Source organism: Medicago sativa, chromosome 5, assembly GCF_051527215.1.
Source record: "Medicago sativa cultivar Bolivia chromosome 5, Bolivia_mono, whole genome shotgun sequence".
NCBI classification, from domain to species: Eukaryota; Viridiplantae; Streptophyta; class Magnoliopsida; order Fabales; family Fabaceae; genus Medicago; species Medicago sativa.
Window position 1 is genome coordinate 2,712,572 of NC_140753.1, and position 20,909 is coordinate 2,733,480.

At 33.5% G+C, this 20,909-nt stretch overlaps 3 protein-coding genes and 2 long non-coding RNA genes across 7 annotated transcripts; 3 read left to right on the top strand and 2 right to left on the bottom strand.

Annotated features, from left to right (window-relative positions):
- The first annotated feature begins 1,677 nt into the window (after window positions 1–1,677).
- LOC146919122 (ethylene-responsive transcription factor ERF019-like) lies at window positions 1,678–2,839 on the top strand. The gene has a single exon (XM_085712369.1). The coding sequence runs from the start codon at window positions 2,028–2,030 to the stop codon at window positions 2,523–2,525; it is 498 nt and encodes a 165-aa protein (XP_085568495.1). The 5' UTR covers window positions 1,678–2,027; the 3' UTR covers window positions 2,526–2,839.
- A 740-nt stretch (window positions 2,840–3,579) lies between these two features.
- Window positions 3,580–5,781, bottom strand: LOC146919123 (butanoate--CoA ligase AAE1-like). The gene is made up of 2 exons (XM_085712376.1): window positions 5,555–5,781; window positions 3,580–5,166 (listed from the first exon to the last, which is right to left on the bottom strand). The coding sequence occupies exons 1-2, from the start codon at window positions 5,750–5,752 to the stop codon at window positions 3,709–3,711; spliced, it is 1,656 nt and encodes a 551-aa protein (XP_085568502.1). The 5' UTR covers window positions 5,753–5,781; the 3' UTR covers window positions 3,580–3,708.
- Window positions 5,782–7,578: 1,797 nt separating this feature from the next.
- LOC146919124 (cycloartenol synthase) lies at window positions 7,579–19,488 on the bottom strand. 3 transcript variants are annotated; one of them, XM_085712372.1, is made up of 18 exons: window positions 19,310–19,488; window positions 18,772–19,170; window positions 18,367–18,456; window positions 18,101–18,295; window positions 17,928–18,012; window positions 17,612–17,778; window positions 16,836–17,024; window positions 16,585–16,698; window positions 16,272–16,394; window positions 16,073–16,195; window positions 15,902–16,000; window positions 15,051–15,107; window positions 14,377–14,423; window positions 14,127–14,270; window positions 13,772–13,949; window positions 12,427–12,507; window positions 8,164–8,247; window positions 7,579–8,078 (listed from the first exon to the last, which is right to left on the bottom strand). In XM_085712372.1, exons 2-18 carry the CDS (start codon window positions 19,153–19,155, stop codon window positions 7,965–7,967), a joined length of 2,274 nt encoding a protein of 757 aa, XP_085568498.1. In that variant the 5' UTR covers window positions 19,156–19,170; window positions 19,310–19,488; the 3' UTR covers window positions 7,579–7,964. The 3 variants fall into 3 exon arrangements, with proteins under 3 accessions (XP_085568498.1, XP_085568497.1, XP_085568499.1); XM_085712371.1 differs by having other exon boundaries at window positions 18,772–19,183; XM_085712373.1 differs by lacking the exon at window positions 16,073–16,195 and having other exon boundaries at window positions 18,772–19,183.
- LOC146919125 (uncharacterized) lies at window positions 8,201–9,758 on the top strand. Its single transcript, XR_015011352.1, has 2 exons — window positions 8,201–8,342; window positions 9,583–9,758. It is a non-coding gene; the product is annotated as an uncharacterized LOC146919125 (long non-coding RNA).
- Window positions 10,815–14,304, top strand: LOC146919126 (uncharacterized). Its single transcript, XR_015011353.1, has 2 exons — window positions 10,815–13,644; window positions 13,697–14,304. It is a non-coding gene; the product is annotated as an uncharacterized LOC146919126 (long non-coding RNA).
- Window positions 19,489–20,909: the final 1,421 nt, after the last annotated feature.

Genomic DNA, 20,909 nt, shown 5'->3' on the forward strand with positions numbered 1-20,909 from the left:
CATTTAAACCACAACATCTGCTACTTGTGGTTGAGATCCGTCGTATTAATTATCCACGACTTCATTTTAAATAACGGGTGTAACCTTCACGCTCCAGGATTGCGCGTGGTTCTTACAAACCTAATAAGCACCGAAATGGAAAGAGTTCTTTCTTAGCCACGTTTTAAAAAGAAACAAAGTCTTTAGTCATTACTTCTTTCTTCTTATGGTTACCAATTTTCGGGTTAAGATCATCTCCATTTGTAATTTATTCCATTTGTTGCAATTTGAATATAAATAGACAAAAAAAAATAAGTGATGAGTTCTATCATTAAGTGGATCCCACCATCATTAATCTTTTTGTGTCTATCTCTCTCTAAATTGTAAGAAATGGAACATATTGCAAATGGAGAGGATCTTTACCCCCAATTTTCAATCAAGTTGGGATGGATCATGGACTTGACAGGCTGACATGGAATTGCGAATTGGTAATCACTTGATCTTAAGGTTGAGTTGAGTTGGTCCCTACTCATTTATTTCCTCTTCCAACTTGTAACACATTATTTAATTTAATTTAATGTGTAACTCGACCTCATTAATACCATCTACCCACAATTTTGTCAAGACTACTACACTCTTCTTATGAATTCCTTCCAGCACATAATAACAATATGTTTGACCATATAAAATTTTAAAAAAATTATATGCTCATTTTGATCATTATTATAAATAAAAATTTATATTTTATATTCATTTAATTAACAATATATATGATATTTGTTATATACAACATATATCATTTAATAAATGAATATAAAATATTAATTTTTTCTTATAATAGTGACCCGATGATATATAAGTAAAAGATATAATAATACTTTTAGAAATGTATATTCAGGCACGCTAGTTTATGTTAAGGGTTTAAGATAAGAAAAGTAAAGATGGAATTCAGGTCTTGACAATTTTAAGCTTTAACAAAGTTGAAAATAAAATTTTCAACACAAATTTTTTATGTTTGGTTCACGAACTTGTATCCATAAGATACTAGTTGGCATTTCTCATAGTATGTGTACTAATTTTTTTTTTTTTTATGATGGTGTAAGTATTTATCATAATAAAGGACAACGTCGAAAATATTTAAGATTATAAATATTTTATTTATAATCTTAAATATAAACAAATGGTAATTAATTTTATGTAATTTAATGTTATGATTCCTCGAATACCCTTCAATTAATTTATATTTTATTTTTTAATAAGTTTTTTTTTTGTGGTGTTCGGGGTTTGAACCCCGGATCTTGCATATATTATGCATTGTCCTTACCAACTTAACTAAGGTCACAGGACATTTTTTAATAAGTTTTATTCTCATGAAACAAATTTCTACAAGGAGTAATTTAAAAAATCTAAACAATAATTATCTTTTTTATTATATTAAGAAAATTAAACGGCACTATTTTTTTGAGGGTTTAAGTAGTCCCGTGCCTAGAAATTTACTTTTAAGTGAATAAGTAGGGTATTGACTTGGGATCTGGGAGTCTGCTCCTCCTTGATGTCTCATGTTCGATTTTTTCCGGTGCTAATTTGGGTGAGCTAATTTAACTTCATTGAAAACAAAAGTGAATAAGTAGGGTGTTAGAGTTCGAACCACAATCTCTGCATATATTATCTATTGTTCGTACCAATTAAGTTAAGTTTACGGAAACACACTAATTATTTTTTGAAAGGGCGTAAAGTTCTTTTTTGTTGCTTATACACGAGGATGAAGAGGTGACTATTTTTTATACAAGTTCGTGAATCATAAACCCTTTATTCTCCATTTAATAAAAAACCATTTATATTACTTTGACCATTGAAAATTTTGACTTTATTTGTATGGTCCACCCCTCCCTCCACCTTGGCTAGCCTAAACCCCTTTGACTATGTAAATCTTCAACCTATATAAAGCACACCAATTCAACCTCTTCTCTCACAATCTACATCCACGTTCAACCATATCAAATATCCATAAAGTTTTTGATCTTGCTCTATACAATTATACATTGCAGATGAATTGGTCTACTTCAACAACAAGCACAAGTGATGACAACAACAAGAAGTTCAAGGGAGTTAGGCGTAGAAAGTGGGGAAAATGGGTATCAGAGATTCGTGTTCCAGGAACTCAAGAACGTTTATGGTTGGGAACTTATGCTACACCAGAAGCTGCTGCAGTGGCACACGATGTAGCTTTTTATTGTTTAAAGAGACCTTCTACTTTGGACAAACTCAACTTTCCTGATATTTTGTCTTCTTATTGTATTCAACAAAGAGATAATTTGATGTCTCCTAGGTCTGTTCAAAAGGTTGCTTCAGATGTTGCTATGGATGTTGATGCACGAAACATTGCAAGTCAAGCAACAACTTTGCCAGAAAGGAATCATCACATGGACAATGTTGTTGCTGATGATGTTTTTTGGTGGGAAGGTTTGGGTGATGATCAAGGAGTTACTCAAGTTTCTAGCCAACAACAAGAGGATTTGAACATTTCCATTGAAGATTATCTATAATTTTTTTTTAATCAACACGAATCAAAAACCCGAAATTTACGACGCTCACACACCCTACGTTGTGTTAAAATGTGGTGGTATATTATATTTAGATTTAGATGTATACTTTAGCGGTTTACAAGCTACAACAAGTGGTTAGTGTTTTTGTGTGGAAATGTAAGCAAGAAAAATGAAGAAAAAAAGGACTATTTCACACTTAGATACTACTTTTGTATTGAATGCGTGATACACATGTAATTGACATATTTTGAAATTGGAATGTATGTACACATTTAATTTTCTGAGTTAAGAGAAACCTATTGTTATTATTGTCAGAGGGGAAAAAATCCCAATGAAGTTCACTTCGTACTGTCTCATGAAAGCTCCAATATAGAAAGAAAAGGACCAAAATAAAAGTTATCATTCGTACCATGTCAATTTACCATTTACAGAGACCTATCATTGTCATTTTCATGTTTTAAATAAAAAACATTCAAACTACCATTCTTAACTCATCATTGTCACATAAGATGCAAAATGCTCTTATAGCCATATGCACCAATAATAGCATTTGAATTGAATGTAATCACAATCTCTTACACATGTGGATCCACTCCTTGAGAACCTAGCCAAAATATAATAACTTCTGGTGGACAAATTTGTACCTTTCATTTTCATTCCTCTTTTAGACCACTCAAAAAACTCATCCTAATGAGGAAATTGGCTCTCTGATAAATCAATCAAAAGTATCCTCACCAACTTAGTTTATTTGGATCTGTTATGCTAATAATTTCTGCATGAAAAGCATAATTAATTTTGAGGTGTTACTTTGCATGGAAACCTGTTTATCTAAGTACAAGTCTTCTAAAAGATGAGGTGTTGCTATTTTATATTGAAAATTATGAACTCAATAGTTGTTTATGAAAAAAAATTGAAAGATTAAGGAGATGGTAATATGTATGGAAAGATCAATTTAGCAGTCTAGTCCTTTTCTTTTTAGCAGGGCTATAGCAGAATAACAGTTTGTCTATAAATTTACTCGTTAAATTCATTGGAAAAAAGAAAGAAGATCAAGTTAGTCCAATTGAAGCTTTCTTCAAGCAAAGATACAAATCTTACATACATATCAAAAGTACTAACTTGAAATCACAATATAACATTGAAGAACATTATTACATTCAATTTTATTTTCTTTAGAAATGTATTACAGTCGGCTTGTATTCTTTTTCTTAGACAAGCTTCCCATAGCCTTTGCCTTCTCCTTCAAAACATATTTTTGTGTCTTGCCGGTTGATGTCTTTGGCAGATCAGCAAACACGACAGTTTTTGGAGCCATAAAACGAGGCAAACGCTTTTGACAGAATTGTATTATCTCTTCTTCCGTAGCATTGTGCCCTCCCTTCAACTTCACAAACGCACAAGGTGTCTCTCCCCAATACTCATCAGGTCTCCCAACAACAGCTGCCTCAACAACTGCTGGATGACTATAAATAACACCTTCCAACTCAATGGTGCTAATGTTTTCTCCCCCAGATATGATAATATCCTTCGACCGATCCTTAAGTTCTATGTAACCGTCAGAATGCTTTACTCCCAAGTCACCAGTCCTAAACCATCCACCTTTAAATGACTCTTGTGTTGCTTTTAAATCCTTTAGATATCCATTCATCACAGTGTTTCCCCTAAACATCACCTCACCCATGGTTTTCGCATCAGCCGGTACACTCTTCATTGTGACAGGATCTTTTATGTCAAGTCCTTCCAGTCCAATATGTTGTACTCCTTGACGTGACTTCTTTTTCGCCTGCTCCTCTCGAGACAGGCTACTCCATTCTGGTTTCCATGTGCAAATTGATCCAGGACCATAAGTTTCTGTCAAACCATATGAATGAACTAAATCAAATCCCAGTTCTTCCATCCTAAAAAATACGTCCGGTGGCGGTGGAGCACCGCCTGTCATCACTACTACCTTCCCCGGAAGTGGCTTTCTGATATCAGGTGGTGCATTTATTAATGAGTTCAGAACTGTTGGTGCACCCCCCGTGTGTGTTACTTTGTGCTTAAAAATATTGTCAAATATCCCTTTAGCAGTTACATTTCTTTGGCAAACATTTGTGCCACCTTGAGCAGCAATACTCCAAGGGAGACACCATCCATTGCAATGAAACATGGGAACACACCATAAATACACCGGCATAGACTTCATCTCATTGAGAAGAATTGTAGCCAAAGAATTAAGATAAGCACCTCTATGGCTATATACTACACCTTTAGGACTTGATGTTGTTCCTGAAGTGTAATTCAAAGAAATTGGATCCCATTCATCTTTTGGTCTTTTCACCTCAAAATCAAGTTTCCCTTCGGATATAAGATTCTCATAGATCAATGTTCCGGGAGAGACTGATGGATGAGCATCACCCTCCAAAATTAAGACCAAAAGTGGAAGATTGGTAGTTGATTTCGACAAAATTTCAAGTGCTCCCTTAGCAATATCAAGTAATTCATGATCTACAAAAAGGATTTTCGCGTCGGAATGCTTTAACAACAACGAAACCATCAACGAATCATGACGAGTATTCAAGGTACATAGAACAGCCCCTGACATTGGAACACCAAAATGCAGCTCATACATTGCTGGAATATTAGGAGCCAACACAGCAACCTACACAAATAAGTGCAAATTCACAACAAGCACAAATCATCAACAAGAAATTTCAAACCAACTTGTAATCATATTTCTTCTAAAATCAAAAATTATAATCATATTTACATGTTCCATGCAAAATTCTAAGTAGTTTGATTGATATTATAAAGCACAGACTCGGACACATCAATAATTATTTTAAAAAATGACATAATTTAGTGTGATACATCACATATTCACATGTGTCTAGGCCAGACAGACACATGTCGGATACTGAACACGCCTTCGATCAAAACCAAAATTAACAGAAAAAAAAAATCAAATCCAATTGAAAAATCGCTAGATTATAGATTTAAAGGAGAATTAAACTATGTTGAATTTGAATTTGTTTGAAAAAGGAACAAACCACATCATGAGGAGAAACACCGAGTTGAGAAATGGAAGAAGCGAGTTTGATACATCGTTGATGAGTCTGAGACCATGTGTAGGTGACATCGTTGTAGATGATGGAAACTTTGTTACTGTAAACAATGGCGGAGCGCTCCAAGAAGCTGATTGGAGTGAGAGGAACGTAGTTAGCGTTGCATTGGATAGTACCTTCCATCGTCACCTTCTAACTGTTTGATCTTTTGTCTGAAAAGAAACACGAAGGATATATTAATTATAGATAGAATCGTATAGTTCACGACATCATATCATATCCATATCATATGATCGTGTATTTGCCCCATATTGCGTGGATGTCATGTGGTCCCACCCTGTTTGCTGCTACCAACATTTTTATTATATTACTATATTGTAGTACATGTTTATTATAAATTTATTAAATTAAAGTAAATAAATTCTACTGAGATATGATGTTTATTAAATATTTTGGATATGCAGGAAGACTAAATCAATACAACAAGTAAACAAAATGATTCTGATGATTTTATTTCATTTGAAAATTGAACAAGTCAATGGAGCTCATTTGATTTACTGCTAATGTATTACAACTTGTCATTTTGTATTATAAAAATTAAAAGGATTTTTTTATACCTAATGAGTTAGTTAATGAAGGAGTTTTTTTTAAATGATTTCTATGTTTTTTTTTTCTTCTTCTAATATTTGGATTATTTGATTAGTATAAAATTAGAGTTTAATTGTAGTGGATCGATAGTTCAAAATTGTTTTGCACACACAGCCAATTAAAACGTTAATAATTGTCACGTCAACTGTTTTTAAAACAATTAAACTAAATTAAAATTAATAAAAAGAAGTAGAAAATAATCGTGATGCGTGTATGTTACTACCTTTCTACCATCTCTCTATCGTATTCTTCTCCCAAGAACATTGCTATATTGTTTTCGCCTAACACAAACTCAAGTGCAGTTTTTCGAAAGAAAACAAAATATATAGATATATTCATGCATGCTCTGTAATTCTAGATTGAACATTTTTATCGAAAAAGAAAAAAAAAAAAAAATTGCTTACTTTGCAGAAAGGTTCTTGTGCCCCGTCTATAGTTCTTTAATTTCTTTGTGCTGCCTTCTTCCTTCTATCACGTGATACCTGCAGTTGCGTTTTCAAGTTTTCCCAGCACCTCTTAAGTTTTTTTTTTTTGACAAATCCAGCACCTCTTAAGTTGAAGTTTCATTGGCGCTCCTAAAAATAATATCGGGTAAAAATCTGATTGATTCCTTTGTTGCCCAATCGCTTTTAATAAATGTATACTCCATTAACTAAATTAATTTCAAATTGTTTTTTTTTTTTAATTTACTTTCATGCTATTGCTAAAGCATCATTTAAAGGTCCTTGTGAGCTTAGCTCAGTTGCTATGGACAATGCATAAAATATGCAAGGTTCGATGTTCAAACCCCGACCATCACAAAAAAAAAAATCATCATTTAAAGTAAACGAGACACACTTGGTAGACATTGAATTATATATATAGAATACGGAATTCAAACCTCAAACACCCAACTTAATCATCTTAAAGAAGTGAATTTCTATCGATTAATGACCACTTAACAAAAAAAAAAGTAGAGAAAGTCGATTAATAATTTTTTTGTTTCAATTAATTTAAGATAAACAATGACACTAAATAAAGTAGTAAGAATAAAATGAGAGAAAATTTATTAGGTATGAGCTCAAATGGTGCTTCGAGTAACGTCTTAAAACCACTAAATATAATTACCAAACACATTTATTTATCCATTTGAGCTACTCTGATGTAAATCTTTTTTTTTTTTTTCGAGGCATTTTGGTATAAATCTTATCTCTTTTTGTTTTGAAGAATTCTTATCTTATCTTATTCAATATAATAAATTATCCGCTATATCTTTTTTTTTCGAGGCATTTTGATATAAATCTTATCTTATTCATGATAATAAATTATCCGCTACAAACAGAGTTTTTATACCGCCAAACACATAATAGAGGACACTCTAGTTGGTCTTATAAATGACTCCCATAAAAATATTTACTGTTATAGTAGAATCGAATTCACTTTATTTTTCCAACTTTCTCCTCACAAACCAACCACCTTAAAATATCCTCCCTGTCAATTGGATTGAACAAAAAAAAATCCTTTTGACCCACCACATATTTCTCATACATTGATACGTAAACAACTTTTTGAACCAATGACTACAAATACACAACTGTGCTCCTTGTGCTCAAATTGGATGCAAACATTTTTTTCCTATAAATTTAGTCACTCTGTTTAGCAGGATACCGAACACCGAACTCATAAGTCATAAACTTTTTCAAGAAGAGAACCATGGAGGATGGTAAAAGGTTGAAATAATTCGAACGGTGACCTATCTAAAGTGAAATCAACAGGTCTGCAATACATGACGACGGTATTCTCCCAACGCCCATATGGGGAATATGTTTCTGTATGCAGCATAAGTGATCATGCAATTCTTGTTGAAGACTCCCATTATTTCCTGAAATGGTAGAATAGTAACATGATTTAAAATATATACATGGGTAAAGGGGGGGTAAAAACAGAGATATGGCCTTCAACAATACCTCTTGCGGAAAGTCACCATTCTCCATTTGAGAATTTATCAAGCATACAGCTGCGCGGTGCAGTGGTGTTGGATCTCTCTTGGCCTGTTTCATTATATCGAAATGGATATCATTTTTATTCTTCTACAACAGAATCAGGATTATATATACGGATGTAATCAGATGCGATACATTGACAAGTAAGTATTCAATTATTTGGGAAAATGTCAAATCATGTGACTCGTATAGAAACCCAGAACGCAGTGGCAAACAGAAAAGCAATCATCGTATTTCAGGGTGGCAAGCATAACAGAAAAGTAAAGAGCCATGACTATCATATAGATATTATCAGTGTTCATAAGTTTGCAAGATTTTACAAATAAAGCATTTTCTTATTAGTAGGAGTCAACTACATGAATTAACCAACGCTTGTATCATGTATGAAGTTTACAGATAGACGATTAACCTCTAATCTCCCTGAATTATTTAGCCTATAGATTTTTAGTCTCTCTATAGACCTCTAAATATTTATTATCATGCATTTGGTCAACCCTCCGCACAAGTGTTTCATTGATTATTTACCAAACATGCCCAAATCACCTAAGACGAGACTCTACCATCTTCTTTTACAATAGGAGCTACCCTAGTTTTCATTAAAATGATTGTATTCCTAATCCTATCATGTCTTGAGTAATATTCTTCTCTGCTATGCAGGGCTTCCTTGTTAGCTCTTTACTGCTCAATATTCATATTCGAGTAAACCACCAATTTGGTCCCTGTCTTTGTAAGTGATTCTCAAATTAGTCCCTAACTCTATTAATAATATTTCAAAATAGTCCCTGTCTTTGGCAAAAGTTTCTCAATTAAGTCCCTCGTCATGTGAGAAAAACATAGGGTCTAATTGAGAAACTTTTGACAATATTTCAAAATAGTCTATGTCTTTGCCAAAAGTTTCTCAATTAGACCCATGTTTCTATGTTTTTTTCACACGACGAGGGACTTAATTGAGAAACTTTTGACAAAGACAGGGACTATTTTAAAATATTAATAGAGTCAGGGACTAATTTGAGAATTACTTACAAAGACAGGGACTAATTTGGTGGTTTACTCATTCATATTCATACTCATGCCACATTACAATTTTTCTGTCACTAATTACACTCAAACATGCCTCCATCTCATTAACCCTACCTGGGTCTTCTAATCTCCTATCTCCGAACATTTTGCATGATAGGTCCAAGGAACTTAAAACATGATATTTGTGGTACTTTATGCTAAAACTTTTCTAATAATTCTTCTGGGATACAATCAATCATGGATTTTTTGTTTGCCAAAAACAGGCTAATGTTTGAATCCATTTGATGGTACTTAGGCTTGCTAATTAAGTGATCAATTTAAAATAAACTGGGGGAACCTAATATTGGTCTGTGTGAACAACAGCGAAGGCTTTAACCTTCAGGCACGTGATGGGAGGTGCTAAGGTAATACTTGCCTAAATCCCTTCTGCTATCACATGGTTATCATCAAGCTCCATAGCTTGCCCCACTGAGAGTTGTGATACGAGATTGAGTGAACAGGCAGGGAAGGCTTTGTCTTTCTTATTTTAGGAACCAGAGATCTCAGAGGTTTGCTCCGAACAAAGATTGATCATGTCTTCATCAAGTAAGATCAGTGCACTAAATTCGTATAATATGGTCATGTTTATTCTTACATTGTATACTCTCCAAATATTCATTTCTAAGCAACAGTTTGTGTATCACTAACTAAATTTTAATTTTATATTAATCCAACTGGTTAGCCTGTTGTCGTATGTTTCCAGTACTTGTCACCTAATCTTTAAAATTTTATTTATCGCTTCTCACGACTCTTCAACAACAACAATCTCATTTCCAACAAGCATTCCCTGTGAACCTGTGACAACCTCTCTAGCCTATGTTCAGTAAACAAATCCAAAACCTATAGAAGAATAAGGGCTCAAAACTGACCCTTAATTCACACCTTTAGTAATTGGGAAGTCTTCTACATTCCCACCTAGTGTTGTAACACTAGCTGTGCCCCTCTCATACATTATATTATTCCCTTTCTACATCAATAAAAGCCATGTATAAGTTTAATTAACCCCATCTACATCTCACCATCAATTTTCGTAACAGATATATAGCTTCATTGTTGATCTACTGGGGATAAAACTAAATAGATTTATGTGATGTTGGTGTCCTCTTAATTTATGCTCAATCTACCAAAGTTCCATAGGTGACTCATGAGTTCCATCATCTATAGATTGCACAGTTTTGTATGTCCTCTTTGTTCTTAAAAAAAGAGACTAACAGATTAAATACTTTTTTTGACAAGAGAGATTGAAGACTTCTCCTTCATTTATTTCTGATGTAGGAGTAGACCTAGAAAAACTATAAGGCAGTGTTTGGGAGTTTGGAGTGGAGGGGAAGGAAGGGCTTTGAGGGGACAAAAATATAGGGGGAAATTGAGAAATCTTTCACATTTTTTGAAAGAGTATTTTTTGAGTGATAAGTTAATGCTTATGATTAATATATTTTTAATTTTAAGAATATTATAACAACATATATTAAATTTGAAGAATTCACATAAACCCTCCCAAACCCCCCAAAGCCCTCCTCCGATACAATTTTTTTAGTTCCCCCAAATGAGGAGGATTTTATATTTTGAAGAAAAATAAGCCCCCCAAAACCCCTCCAACAATGTCCTCTATTTTTCCCACTTACTCGTTCTTTTTTTTTTTCCAAACCCTCCCCTCCCTTCCCCTCCAAACTCGCAAACAAAGCCTAAGAGAAACTATTAGGAAGGATCTAGAGATAAATGAGTTGGAGAAAGACAAGGTTTTTGATAGAACACTATGGTGTCGTTTGATTCATGTTTTTGATAGAACACTATGGCGTCGTTTGATTCATGTTTTTGATAAAACACTGGCATTGTTTGATTCATATAGCCGACCCCACTTAGTGGAATAAGGCTTGGTTGTTGTTGTATTTATTTCTGATGGTTTAAAATCTCATAATCTTGATAAAACTATATTTTTAGTCATCTTTTGTCTTTTTCCCCCATTCCCTTCCACTCATCAATAGGTACGTTATCTAGTCTATACGACTATACACCTTACCATTAACCATCCCCTTCAATGGTTTTTGTTGAGAAATCTCACATTTGATGATGAACACGTGTTAATAAGTGGTGGGTAGCCCTCACCGTGCATCCAGTTTCGTAGAGGTTGAGCTAGGACCAACCCAAATTATAAGATGGTATCATAGTCTATCCAAGATCAGTTCGACCACCCGCTATCAGGCCACTTGGTCATGTTCCAAATGTCTAGTCCTGAGCGTGAATGTGTGTCTGTGTTAAAAAGTCTCACATTGGATGAGAGATGGCCTGAACATGTATCTATAAGTGGTTGGTAGCATTCACCTTACAAGCCAGCTTTGTGAGGGTTGAGTTAGGCCTAACCCAATTTCTAAGAGTTCTATTTACCTACTCTGTTTTGCTCTATTTTCCTTTGATTCAAGCCTATGAGAGTTAAAAGAAAATTCTTTGCTTTAAGAGTTCTAGAAATTATAAATAAATACGGCATATCTCAATCGCTATAGCAGAACCAAATATATTTGTTAGTCGTAATATTCTTACTATCATTTAGAATGTCCTTAAAATTTTCCTTCAACAAATATATTGTGAAACCAACTTTAATAAACATAACTTGTGGGGTGAGGTTATAAGTAAAACCAGATGGAAGGGGGAATAGGAAAGGGCTGAGCCCTCTGCCCATACTCTCATGCCCTCCATCCACAGAAGTGTGGTGTTGAATGCTGATATCAGATCTGGCGTGACAATGATGTCAACTAGTAGTATCAACAGCCAATCATAGAGGATGATAGTTTGTCCTTATGAGACATTACAATTTACAAACATATATTATCTTTAAGTTTAAGCGCCAACAAGTTATTCTCACACGGTCGCACCTCTCATGAAGGATTTTCAATTTGAAAAAACTAAATAGCAATCCTAAAACAAATGAAAAATATTGGCAATATTAGTACAATTAAATAATTATATATCATTAATATGAATTTATTTAGCCAGAGACAGGCACACCTAAGCTATTTAATTAAATTGCTGAATAGTCCTTTGATTTAAATAAACAGACTGTCAACATGACTAACTATTCTAAAACAAATGAAAAATGTTTTTGTGCGATAATAAACGAAATCAGTATAATGGCATGGCAGCACCAAAAAAGTTGCAAAGTTTGCTTTATACCTGTTCAGCCTCAATGAGAGCCAGCATAGCCCACCCAGTGTTTACTACATGGGACCTGTTGCTTTCCAAATTTGAATACACCTGAACAGAGACAATGCTAAAGAAATGACTCGAGAAAACATTTACATAGTCAAAAGTAATAAAATATTCTTACTCAAGTATTATTTTAAAAAATTGATGCGAAAGTACATTTCTAAGAACCAACAGCCTAAATGAAACTTCTGCAAGCAGTATAATTAATTAATCATTAAAAGGATAACAAAATACTAAATGAACTAAAATTCTAGACAAATCCTAATTGGATACATAATCTTAATAAATTTAAATTTCTTAAACTAGGCATCTTATCAAATATAAAATCCCTAAATGAAAGATATCAATGTCCTAAATCACACAACTATCAACTTGCGAAAAACTCTCATCCAAAATGTAAAAAATGTTATCTAAACAAGCCAGATCTAGTTGGCAAAAGTATCCTCCATGATCAATGTAGCATTTGCACAGGGCTGTACGTCCATTATACTAGGTAGCAACGAAATGGAGCTGTGAAAGAGCCAACATACTCATCAATATCATCCATTTAGTAGGAGAGATATGGTGGTGGCAACTATGCTGAAAGCTTTTAGGTGAGTTTACGGTGACGTGTTGCCGTGTGCGACACTAGGTTGACAAAGGGAGCAAAAGTGTACAAAGAAGGACCAATTATGATTATTTTATGAAAAGAGGACCCAAAAGCTGATATTTATTTTGAGGAACGGAAAGCAATAATTTCCTAATTTTGGGAGACTAAACATATTTAACCCAACTATGAAACTCAACTGCATAGGTATGAACGTTACTGCTCACTAGTTGAGAATTGCCTTCATGCCAAATCTTTTCATTTGATGCAAACTAGGAAGACAATGGAGACCCAATGGTATTGGGATTAAGAACTAGGCCATTGCTCAAGAAGAGTTTTGACTTTCTAATTCCCCACTTATAGATGACTACCAAAAGGAGTGCCAAGCAAGGCAAATTCAAATAATGGACTCTTTATAGGAGACATGGTCTTGCATTATTACACGTACATACATTAGATTCTTGATTTAAATCCATTCTTAATTTTGCATACTCTGTTACACCCACATGCTTGAAACCATTGCTACAAGAGACCATAAGAGCATACATGTTCCAAGATATTAATTAAAAAAAAACAAAAAAACATGCTTGTTTGAATAGGTTAACAAGATATTAATTAAAAAAAAACAAAAAAACATGCTTGTTTGAATAGGTTAACAAACAGGTGCTTATTATAGATTCTGCAATATAAAAAAGTGAGATTGACATTAAAAACGGCAAACTTGACCTTGTTTTGACATGAAAGATAACTCTCTCCCCAACCACCAGATGGGAGCTGCTTAGACAGCAAAAAGTCACAAGCTTTACGGATGCTTAAGCAATTACTGAAACTCTTCCCAGCAGCAATCAGCCCTTTTACCCCAAACCAAGTGCCATAAGTGAAGCAAACTCCCCAAGAACCATACCTGGTTAGCAGTTTGAGTGGTTAGTGGTCAACTAAACGAAGTTCAGTTCCATTCTGAAATTGAAGCTGACAAAAAGATGAGTAGAGAAAACTTGTGATGCAGGGATACATAAAAGTTATATATAATATCAATAGAAAATCTTATTAAAAAAGTGGTTTCCCATAAGGAGGAGCAAACCATGAACCATCTGAAGCTTGTATTTTTTCAATAAAGGCAGCAGCTTTATCTATACAGCGTTGTATTTCTTCCCGACGATGCCTGGGATATAGTTTCCTAAATGTTGACAAAGCCTGAATTGCTGCTGAGGTACACTCCACATAACTATATAGCAAAGAATAAGGAAATAAAAATAAAATTAAGATTGGAAATGATGGAGGGGATGAAATAGGGAAAAAAATTGATATTCCACAAGTATTTGATAGCTTACGTATAATCAATAACAATGTCGCCAAAAGTTTCAGCAGGATTGGCTATCTGACAACAGGGAAGGCATTACCAAGATCAGTATTTTGTATTAATATTGAATTAAATTTAAATCAAAAACACCTCAAATTCTCAGGACCAACTAGAACCCTAATCTGAAACGTAAGAGTTATCCATATGAAATATATATATATATATATATATATATATTTGTTCTAAAACAATGATTCAACAAGTAGCAGCTTTTGTAACATCCATTCAAAACTTTGCTTGACAACCTGACAAATCAATGAATAAAAGTAGTTGAGGTTCTAAATTCTATGACTTTCAAGTAGCCTAGTTAGATCATTTCCATTTTTTTAATGATAATTGATTTGTATATAAATAGATTATCGCCAAACTTTAAGTGAAATCAAAGGAAGATAGATTACACTTACAAACTTACCTACGACACGACATCTAAAGGGAGCTCAAAAAGCGCTGCTTTTAAATTAAAAGATTGAAACAAAAACAAAGTATATATTTTGTTCTTTCTAAATAAATTAAAAGATTGAAACAAAAACAAAGCATATATTTTGTTTTTTCTAAAGCATGTGCCCTTTACCATCACATGCTTCACATTTCAAAGAAGATAAACTAAAACAAATGAAAACAGGCCTAATTACGAGAGAAGGCTACCTCCAACCAGCTATAAGATCGAGTGAGCTCATATGTTGCAAGGCCCCCATCTTCATTCTGCAGTGATTGGAAAAATAAATACATTTAACGCATAAACTTTGTATTATACGAATCAAATTGATAATCATCTCAAGTTGGCAGTTAAAACTAATATCTTTTTTAATAAATTATAGCATTATACTTCAAATATTTTATAGGAAGATTTCTTCTCACTGCTTTTTATACTGACTTTGAACTGGAAAAAAATGGCAATGAGGAAGACGAAGGCGGTGATAAAGAGAAGGCTGAGGTTCCACCAAACAGAAAGACTTCCGAGTAAAGATGATTAAAATGACGATGATGGGGAGAAGATGATGGGAGACCCTTAAAAAATAGAGTTGGGTCCATTATTGGTCTTTTTCTATTAAAAAGTATTGCAAGCAAGGAAAAGCTAAATCGTTTTCTTGGTCTTTTCTGAACAAATTACACTAGCACGTGTATTGCAAACAAGGAAAAGATAAACTAGAGAAACTATAATTTTACAGTTAAGGAGCGATGGGAAAGTGTCATTGAAAAAGAAGAGTGAGGATCAATGGGAAAAAGTGTTCAACAAAAGTCCTCAGATGCTTTTTCCTCTGAATTTGGTTAAACAGGGTAGTTTGGTTTGTTCTATCATGACATATCTAGCTTAAAGGTTGAGATATAACCACAAATGATTTTATGGATTTTCAAATTGGTATTTATGGGTTTCTTGAAGAACCGTGATTTCTGTTAAGTAGGAACGGAACAAATAGCATAAAATAATCACCATAATTTATTTGCTGCGACTAGTATTCAGATAATCTGATTTGAATCATGAGGAATCTAACAACCTGTAATGAGATAATGACATTTACAGCATCATATAATCTCTTTGCATCCAATGGTTCACCAACAATCTCAGGTGCAATTTTAGATAGCAATAGGACAGCCTGAAAAATGAAAATAGAAATCAAAATAAAGAATCAAATAAGCAAGTCTAAATTTTTTCCATCAATAATTACTTTCAGTCCTTCGGCTGTGCAGTCAGATATTGGCCATCCATGATCTTTAGTTGAAAAGGGCCAAGCACCTTTTGAAATGTGACGGTACCATTTACTAAGATCACCAGGACAATCTTCTGAAACCTTTTAAGAAAGAGAAGAGATTCTGGTCAACTAGGACAAACCGATGCAACTTTTAATAATAAATAAAAATAATTACCTGTGAATTCTTAATGAATGTATGAGCCTTTCTTAGAGTTGGACCAAATTCTTCAATTAGGTTAGTTGAAATAATTGCTTGTGCAGCAAATGAAGTATCCCATAGCTGACTTCCATTGTAGCCCTGCAACAAAAATTGGGAATGCATAAATTCGTAATATTAATTTATTTTATCAGACTTTAGCTTAGAAAAGTTTGATTGTGCTGTAACACTGGTTCCACATAATCATAACAAGACAACAGTTATGTGCAATTGAAAGAAAAAATCACTAGATAACTCCAGCAAAGGGAAATAAGTTGACTTGTATGTTGACCTGCATTTTCATGCCATCTTCAGCAATCCATAGATAATCATGGATCCTTGGAAGATGCAACTTGAAAGCCTCTGAATATGGATCTTCTACCCAGCAGCAAAGCATATTTAGCACCTAATAATAACCATTGGGAATAATAATAACTAAATAATCAGTATTACTTTTCTCATACTCCTTCTCAAAGAGTGGAAGTAATACAATGAACAATTGAAGGGAGTCCCCATAGAAGCTTGCCACCTCTCAAGAATTACCTTATTTACAGGACCTATGCAAATATAACGAGTATTCTCATCTTCATAATGTATATGCTCCATTACAGTCTCGACAGCCTTTTCTCTCAATTTTTTGCAAGGCCAATTCATGAAAATAGGCTCAACAACCTTGTGTAGAGTTGCCCAAAGAATATCTTGCACGAGTGGGTGAGGATAGTACAAGTCTTCCTGCACAAAAACAAAGGTAATCCTTTTGTAACTCTCACTTAACTCTAGCTAAACTAAATAGATAGTTGAATAGTAGAGAAATCAAATGACAAGTCCTATTTGTTAGAGGTGTGAAATTATTCATGAGTCTTTACTTAATAGCTCAAGCTTTTGGGAGAGTTAGTCTATGACATGGTACCAAAGCCCGGATGAACAACCGATCGCCACTTTAATCATGAATGCCCCAATTATTTTAAATAGGTACCATATTAGGTATATTGTTCCACTTTCAAGCTCAAAGGGCTCTTGCATAAGGGAGCGAGTTAGAGATATAAATAATTCAAGTGTGCTTTCACTAAACAGAAATCCTATAATAAGTTATAGTGATGGACGAATCTAGAGGGAGCAGAGTTCGCGCTAAGGATACGAATGGCATTGCAAATTGCAATAAAATAGAAATCCTAGTAATGAGTTGGTTTTGGAGTAGCAAAACAAAGTAATACACTAGAACGGCAACAACATTCAGGTTCAGCTTATTCCAGTTGGTCCAGATGAAACAATATTCATTACAACGTTTTTCATAGGACCAGTTATGCAGTTTCACTAACCTTTGCACATAAATTGCGGGCCTGATTCCAGTCTACATCATGGTATGGTACAGTAAAAAGCTCTTTTCTCAAAGATAATATTGTTGGTGTGATTGGACCAACAAACCTCTTTCCGTACAAGTAGCACATTGGCAAATAGACCATCCGGCAGTGACACCACATCCTTCCTATAATGCATAAAATGTAATTTATTTTCTGATGTAAGTAAGGAGGAATGATAGGTATATCAAACAGCATTAACCAGTTAAGTGCTAGTTTTTCAAATGCTTTTTTTAACCAAAAGATTCCTTTTATTTAGTTATGGAAGAACAAGAACCTGGATGAAATGGAAGAATGTATGGAAGGAGCCATAACTCAGGAGGCAGGGGATTATTTCCGGACCATTCAAACACTCCAAGTACCTACCAACAACGACATTAGAAATAAATAAACCACAATGCCATGTCTGTTAATAAATAATATCATAAAAAATAAGGCTAGGATCTTAACTGAAAGCCACATCTTCCCCCAGGATGTTATATGAGTAGCACCACCATGCTCAAGAATCCAGTCACGTGCCTTCTCCATATCCCCTTCTCCATCGTTTGGTCCCTCACCAAGCAATCTTAGAGTAACATAACTCAAAACAGAACCAAACATGGTGCTTGGACCTTCAATATGCAAACCCCACCCACCATCCTTATTCTGTAATACATATAACCAATTAGAAAAACTTGAGATAGAATCCCATAGATTAGTTAGGGGGAAATTCTTACCTGATGATTATAAAGGTAACGACGCATTTCCTTTCTATGCTCGTCTGTTAAGACTGCATTGAGAGCCCCAGTGATAGACAGAGTAATTACCTGTTCAATTGAAAATCTCAATTATTATTATACAGTCCTTATTGTTATCAATGAGGCGTGGAAACAAAAAAAAAAAAAAAAAAAAAACATGTCTGTTTGGCAAGACCAATAAACTAACTTACAGCTTATAACCTCACATGACTAAAAAAGGCTTGTTTGGTTGGTAAGTTTCATTTCATTGCGAGCTTATAAACATTTAGGTCCAGTTTGGATAAACATCTAAATTTGCAGCTTATGATAATATAATTGTCATTTCATCACTTGAATATAATGTGAAAAACAAAACAAAAGATGATTACTACTACTAAAACTTACCAAGCCAGGCATAAGAAACATAGGACCAGCATAATCACCAGGCCAATGTCCATCATGACTCTGAAGAGTTGAATAGAAATTCAAAGCCCTTCTTAATGTTGTTGTCACACTCTCTTCATTTACATCTTCAACATCTTTCACTCTCACTTTCGGTATCACTTCCTTCATCGGATTCTCTTTGGCAAACTGAATGCGCATAAGAAGATCATCGCTGTGTTTGTGGGAGAAGCGATTATTGCGAAAATTTTGACGAACGGATTCGATATCGGCGAGATCTTGTGGCGATCCGGAGTTAGGATCGAACTCCCAAAGTTGTCTGCCGACGTGATTGTTTAATGTACGAAGCCATGGACTGCCTCCTTCTGCAACTTTCAGTTTCCACATTTTTCTTTTCTCTCTCTAATTAACTTAACTGAATTGCATTGAATCAAAAAAAATGAATTAATTAGATTATGAAATGAGAATTTAGCATAAGTGAGTGGAGTAAGGAGAAGAGTAATCTTAGTTCACGTGTTCTACGTGAGATTAGTTCACTAACCTTGGTTGTTTCAAAATTGCTTCGAGAAGAGATGTCTTGGAGAGAACGATTGCAATGATTTGATTTGATTTGATTTGATTTGATTTGAAAGAGGAGAATCAAATGAAAAAAAAAAAAAATGGTTATAATTGATTTGATTGATATGAATATGAATCAGCAGTAGTAGTAGAAGTAGAAGTAGTAAAGTAAGAAATATATGAGAGTTGAGAGAGTGTTTGTGTGTCCAGTTCATTTAATTTACAACTGTCGTTCATTCATCGATCCAATGGTCACGGGTGGGCGGAGCTAGCAAAGCAAACATTTACTCATGCTAATTGCTTTACTAATTCACTTTTTAGTGTGCGGGTTTAATAAGAGATTCAATAAACTATAGTGCTTATGTCAAAATCACAATTATCAATCTGATTTTTTTAAGGAAAAGTTATATTTTACGGTCATGGTGAATCGTCGTGATTCAGCATATCTTAAGCGTGTATCGTGTAAAATGTTATTTATTTGTCTACCAAACATCGTATAAAGTAAAAATTGTTCGATGTTTTACAAGTTTATCATGTGCTCTTATCTTGAATTATATTATTCAGTATATACATTTTAGGGTTAAATATGTTTTTAGTCCCTATAAATATGTCAACTTTTCGTTTTAGTCCCTCTAAAATTTTCCTTTGACTTTTAGTCCTTATAAAATTTTCAATCACTACTTTTGGTCCCTATTTTAAATTTAATTTTTGTATTTTTTAATGAAATTGTGCAGAAATATGTAAAATATTCTTAAAAAAATTCCTAAAAAAAATTAGAATTTTTTAACAAAACACAAATTAAATATGAATTTTTAACCATAAAAAATATAAAAATTCATATTAAATTCATGTTTTGTTAAAAAATTTTGAATTTTTTTTGGAGTGATTCTTATAATATTTTGAATTTTTCTGGAAAATTTTATTAAATAATATGAATTTTACATATGAGTTTACTTTAAAAGAGGGACCAAAAGTGAAGGTTGAAAATTTTATAGGGACTAAAAGTTGAAGAAAAATTTTAGAGGGACTAAAACGAAAAGTTGACATATTTATAGGGACCAAAAACATATTTAACCCTACATTTTATAATAGGTGAGTAATATTGAAGGATGCACTTAGCAAACTTAAAAAAATGTCTGCATGTCTCTCTCGTCGACCTGAAAATGTTTACGTGCAAGCCACTCTTACCTTCTGCATGACCCAAATAATTAATACTAATTAATTGGTGCATTGACTAATTGATATCAATCTCAATCAGTTATTAGTGTACATACACAGATACTTGTGAGGGTATATTCGTACGGTATTCATACTGTATAAGATATTAATTTTTGGATTTAAGATGTGCTATCAATATAAAAAAAATATTTTACAGATTACTTCCCAACATATCTAAAAAAACACTATAAATGTAAAAACAGTTTATGAAAATACAATTTTTATTAGTAAGAACTTATGAATTAACATAAAAACTTTTTTTTTTTTTGAGAGAGCATAAAAACTTATTTATTTGCATAAACTATTATTCTTTTCAAAATATCAGAGTTTTTTAAAGTCACCCCAAAATAATCACCTGCTAAAAA

Bases quoted from the DNA above. Each gene is read 5' to 3' on its own strand.
- LOC146919122 (XM_085712369.1), top strand. From the start codon at position 2,028: ATGAATTGGTCTACTTCAACAACAAGCACAAGTGATGACAACAACAAG.
- LOC146919123 (XM_085712376.1), bottom strand. From the start codon at position 5,752: ATGGAAGGTACTATCCAATGCAACGCTAACTACGTTCCTCTCACTCCA. The intron at 5,167-5,554 runs GTTTGTTCCTTT...TTATTTGTGTAG, and splicing joins GTGTTTCTCCTCATGATGTG to GTTGCTGTGTTGGCTCCTAA.
- LOC146919124 (XM_085712372.1), bottom strand. From the start codon at position 19,155: ATGTGGAAACTGAAAGTTGCAGAAGGAGGCAGTCCATGGCTTCGTACA. The intron at 18,457-18,771 runs GTAAGTTTTAGT...TCAATTGAACAG, and splicing joins TGTTTCTTATGCCTGGCTTG to GTAATTACTCTGTCTATCAC. The intron at 8,079-8,163 runs GTATTGTTGAAG...CTACCATTTCAG, and splicing joins ATGGTGACTTTCCGCAAGAG to GAAATAATGGGAGTCTTCAA.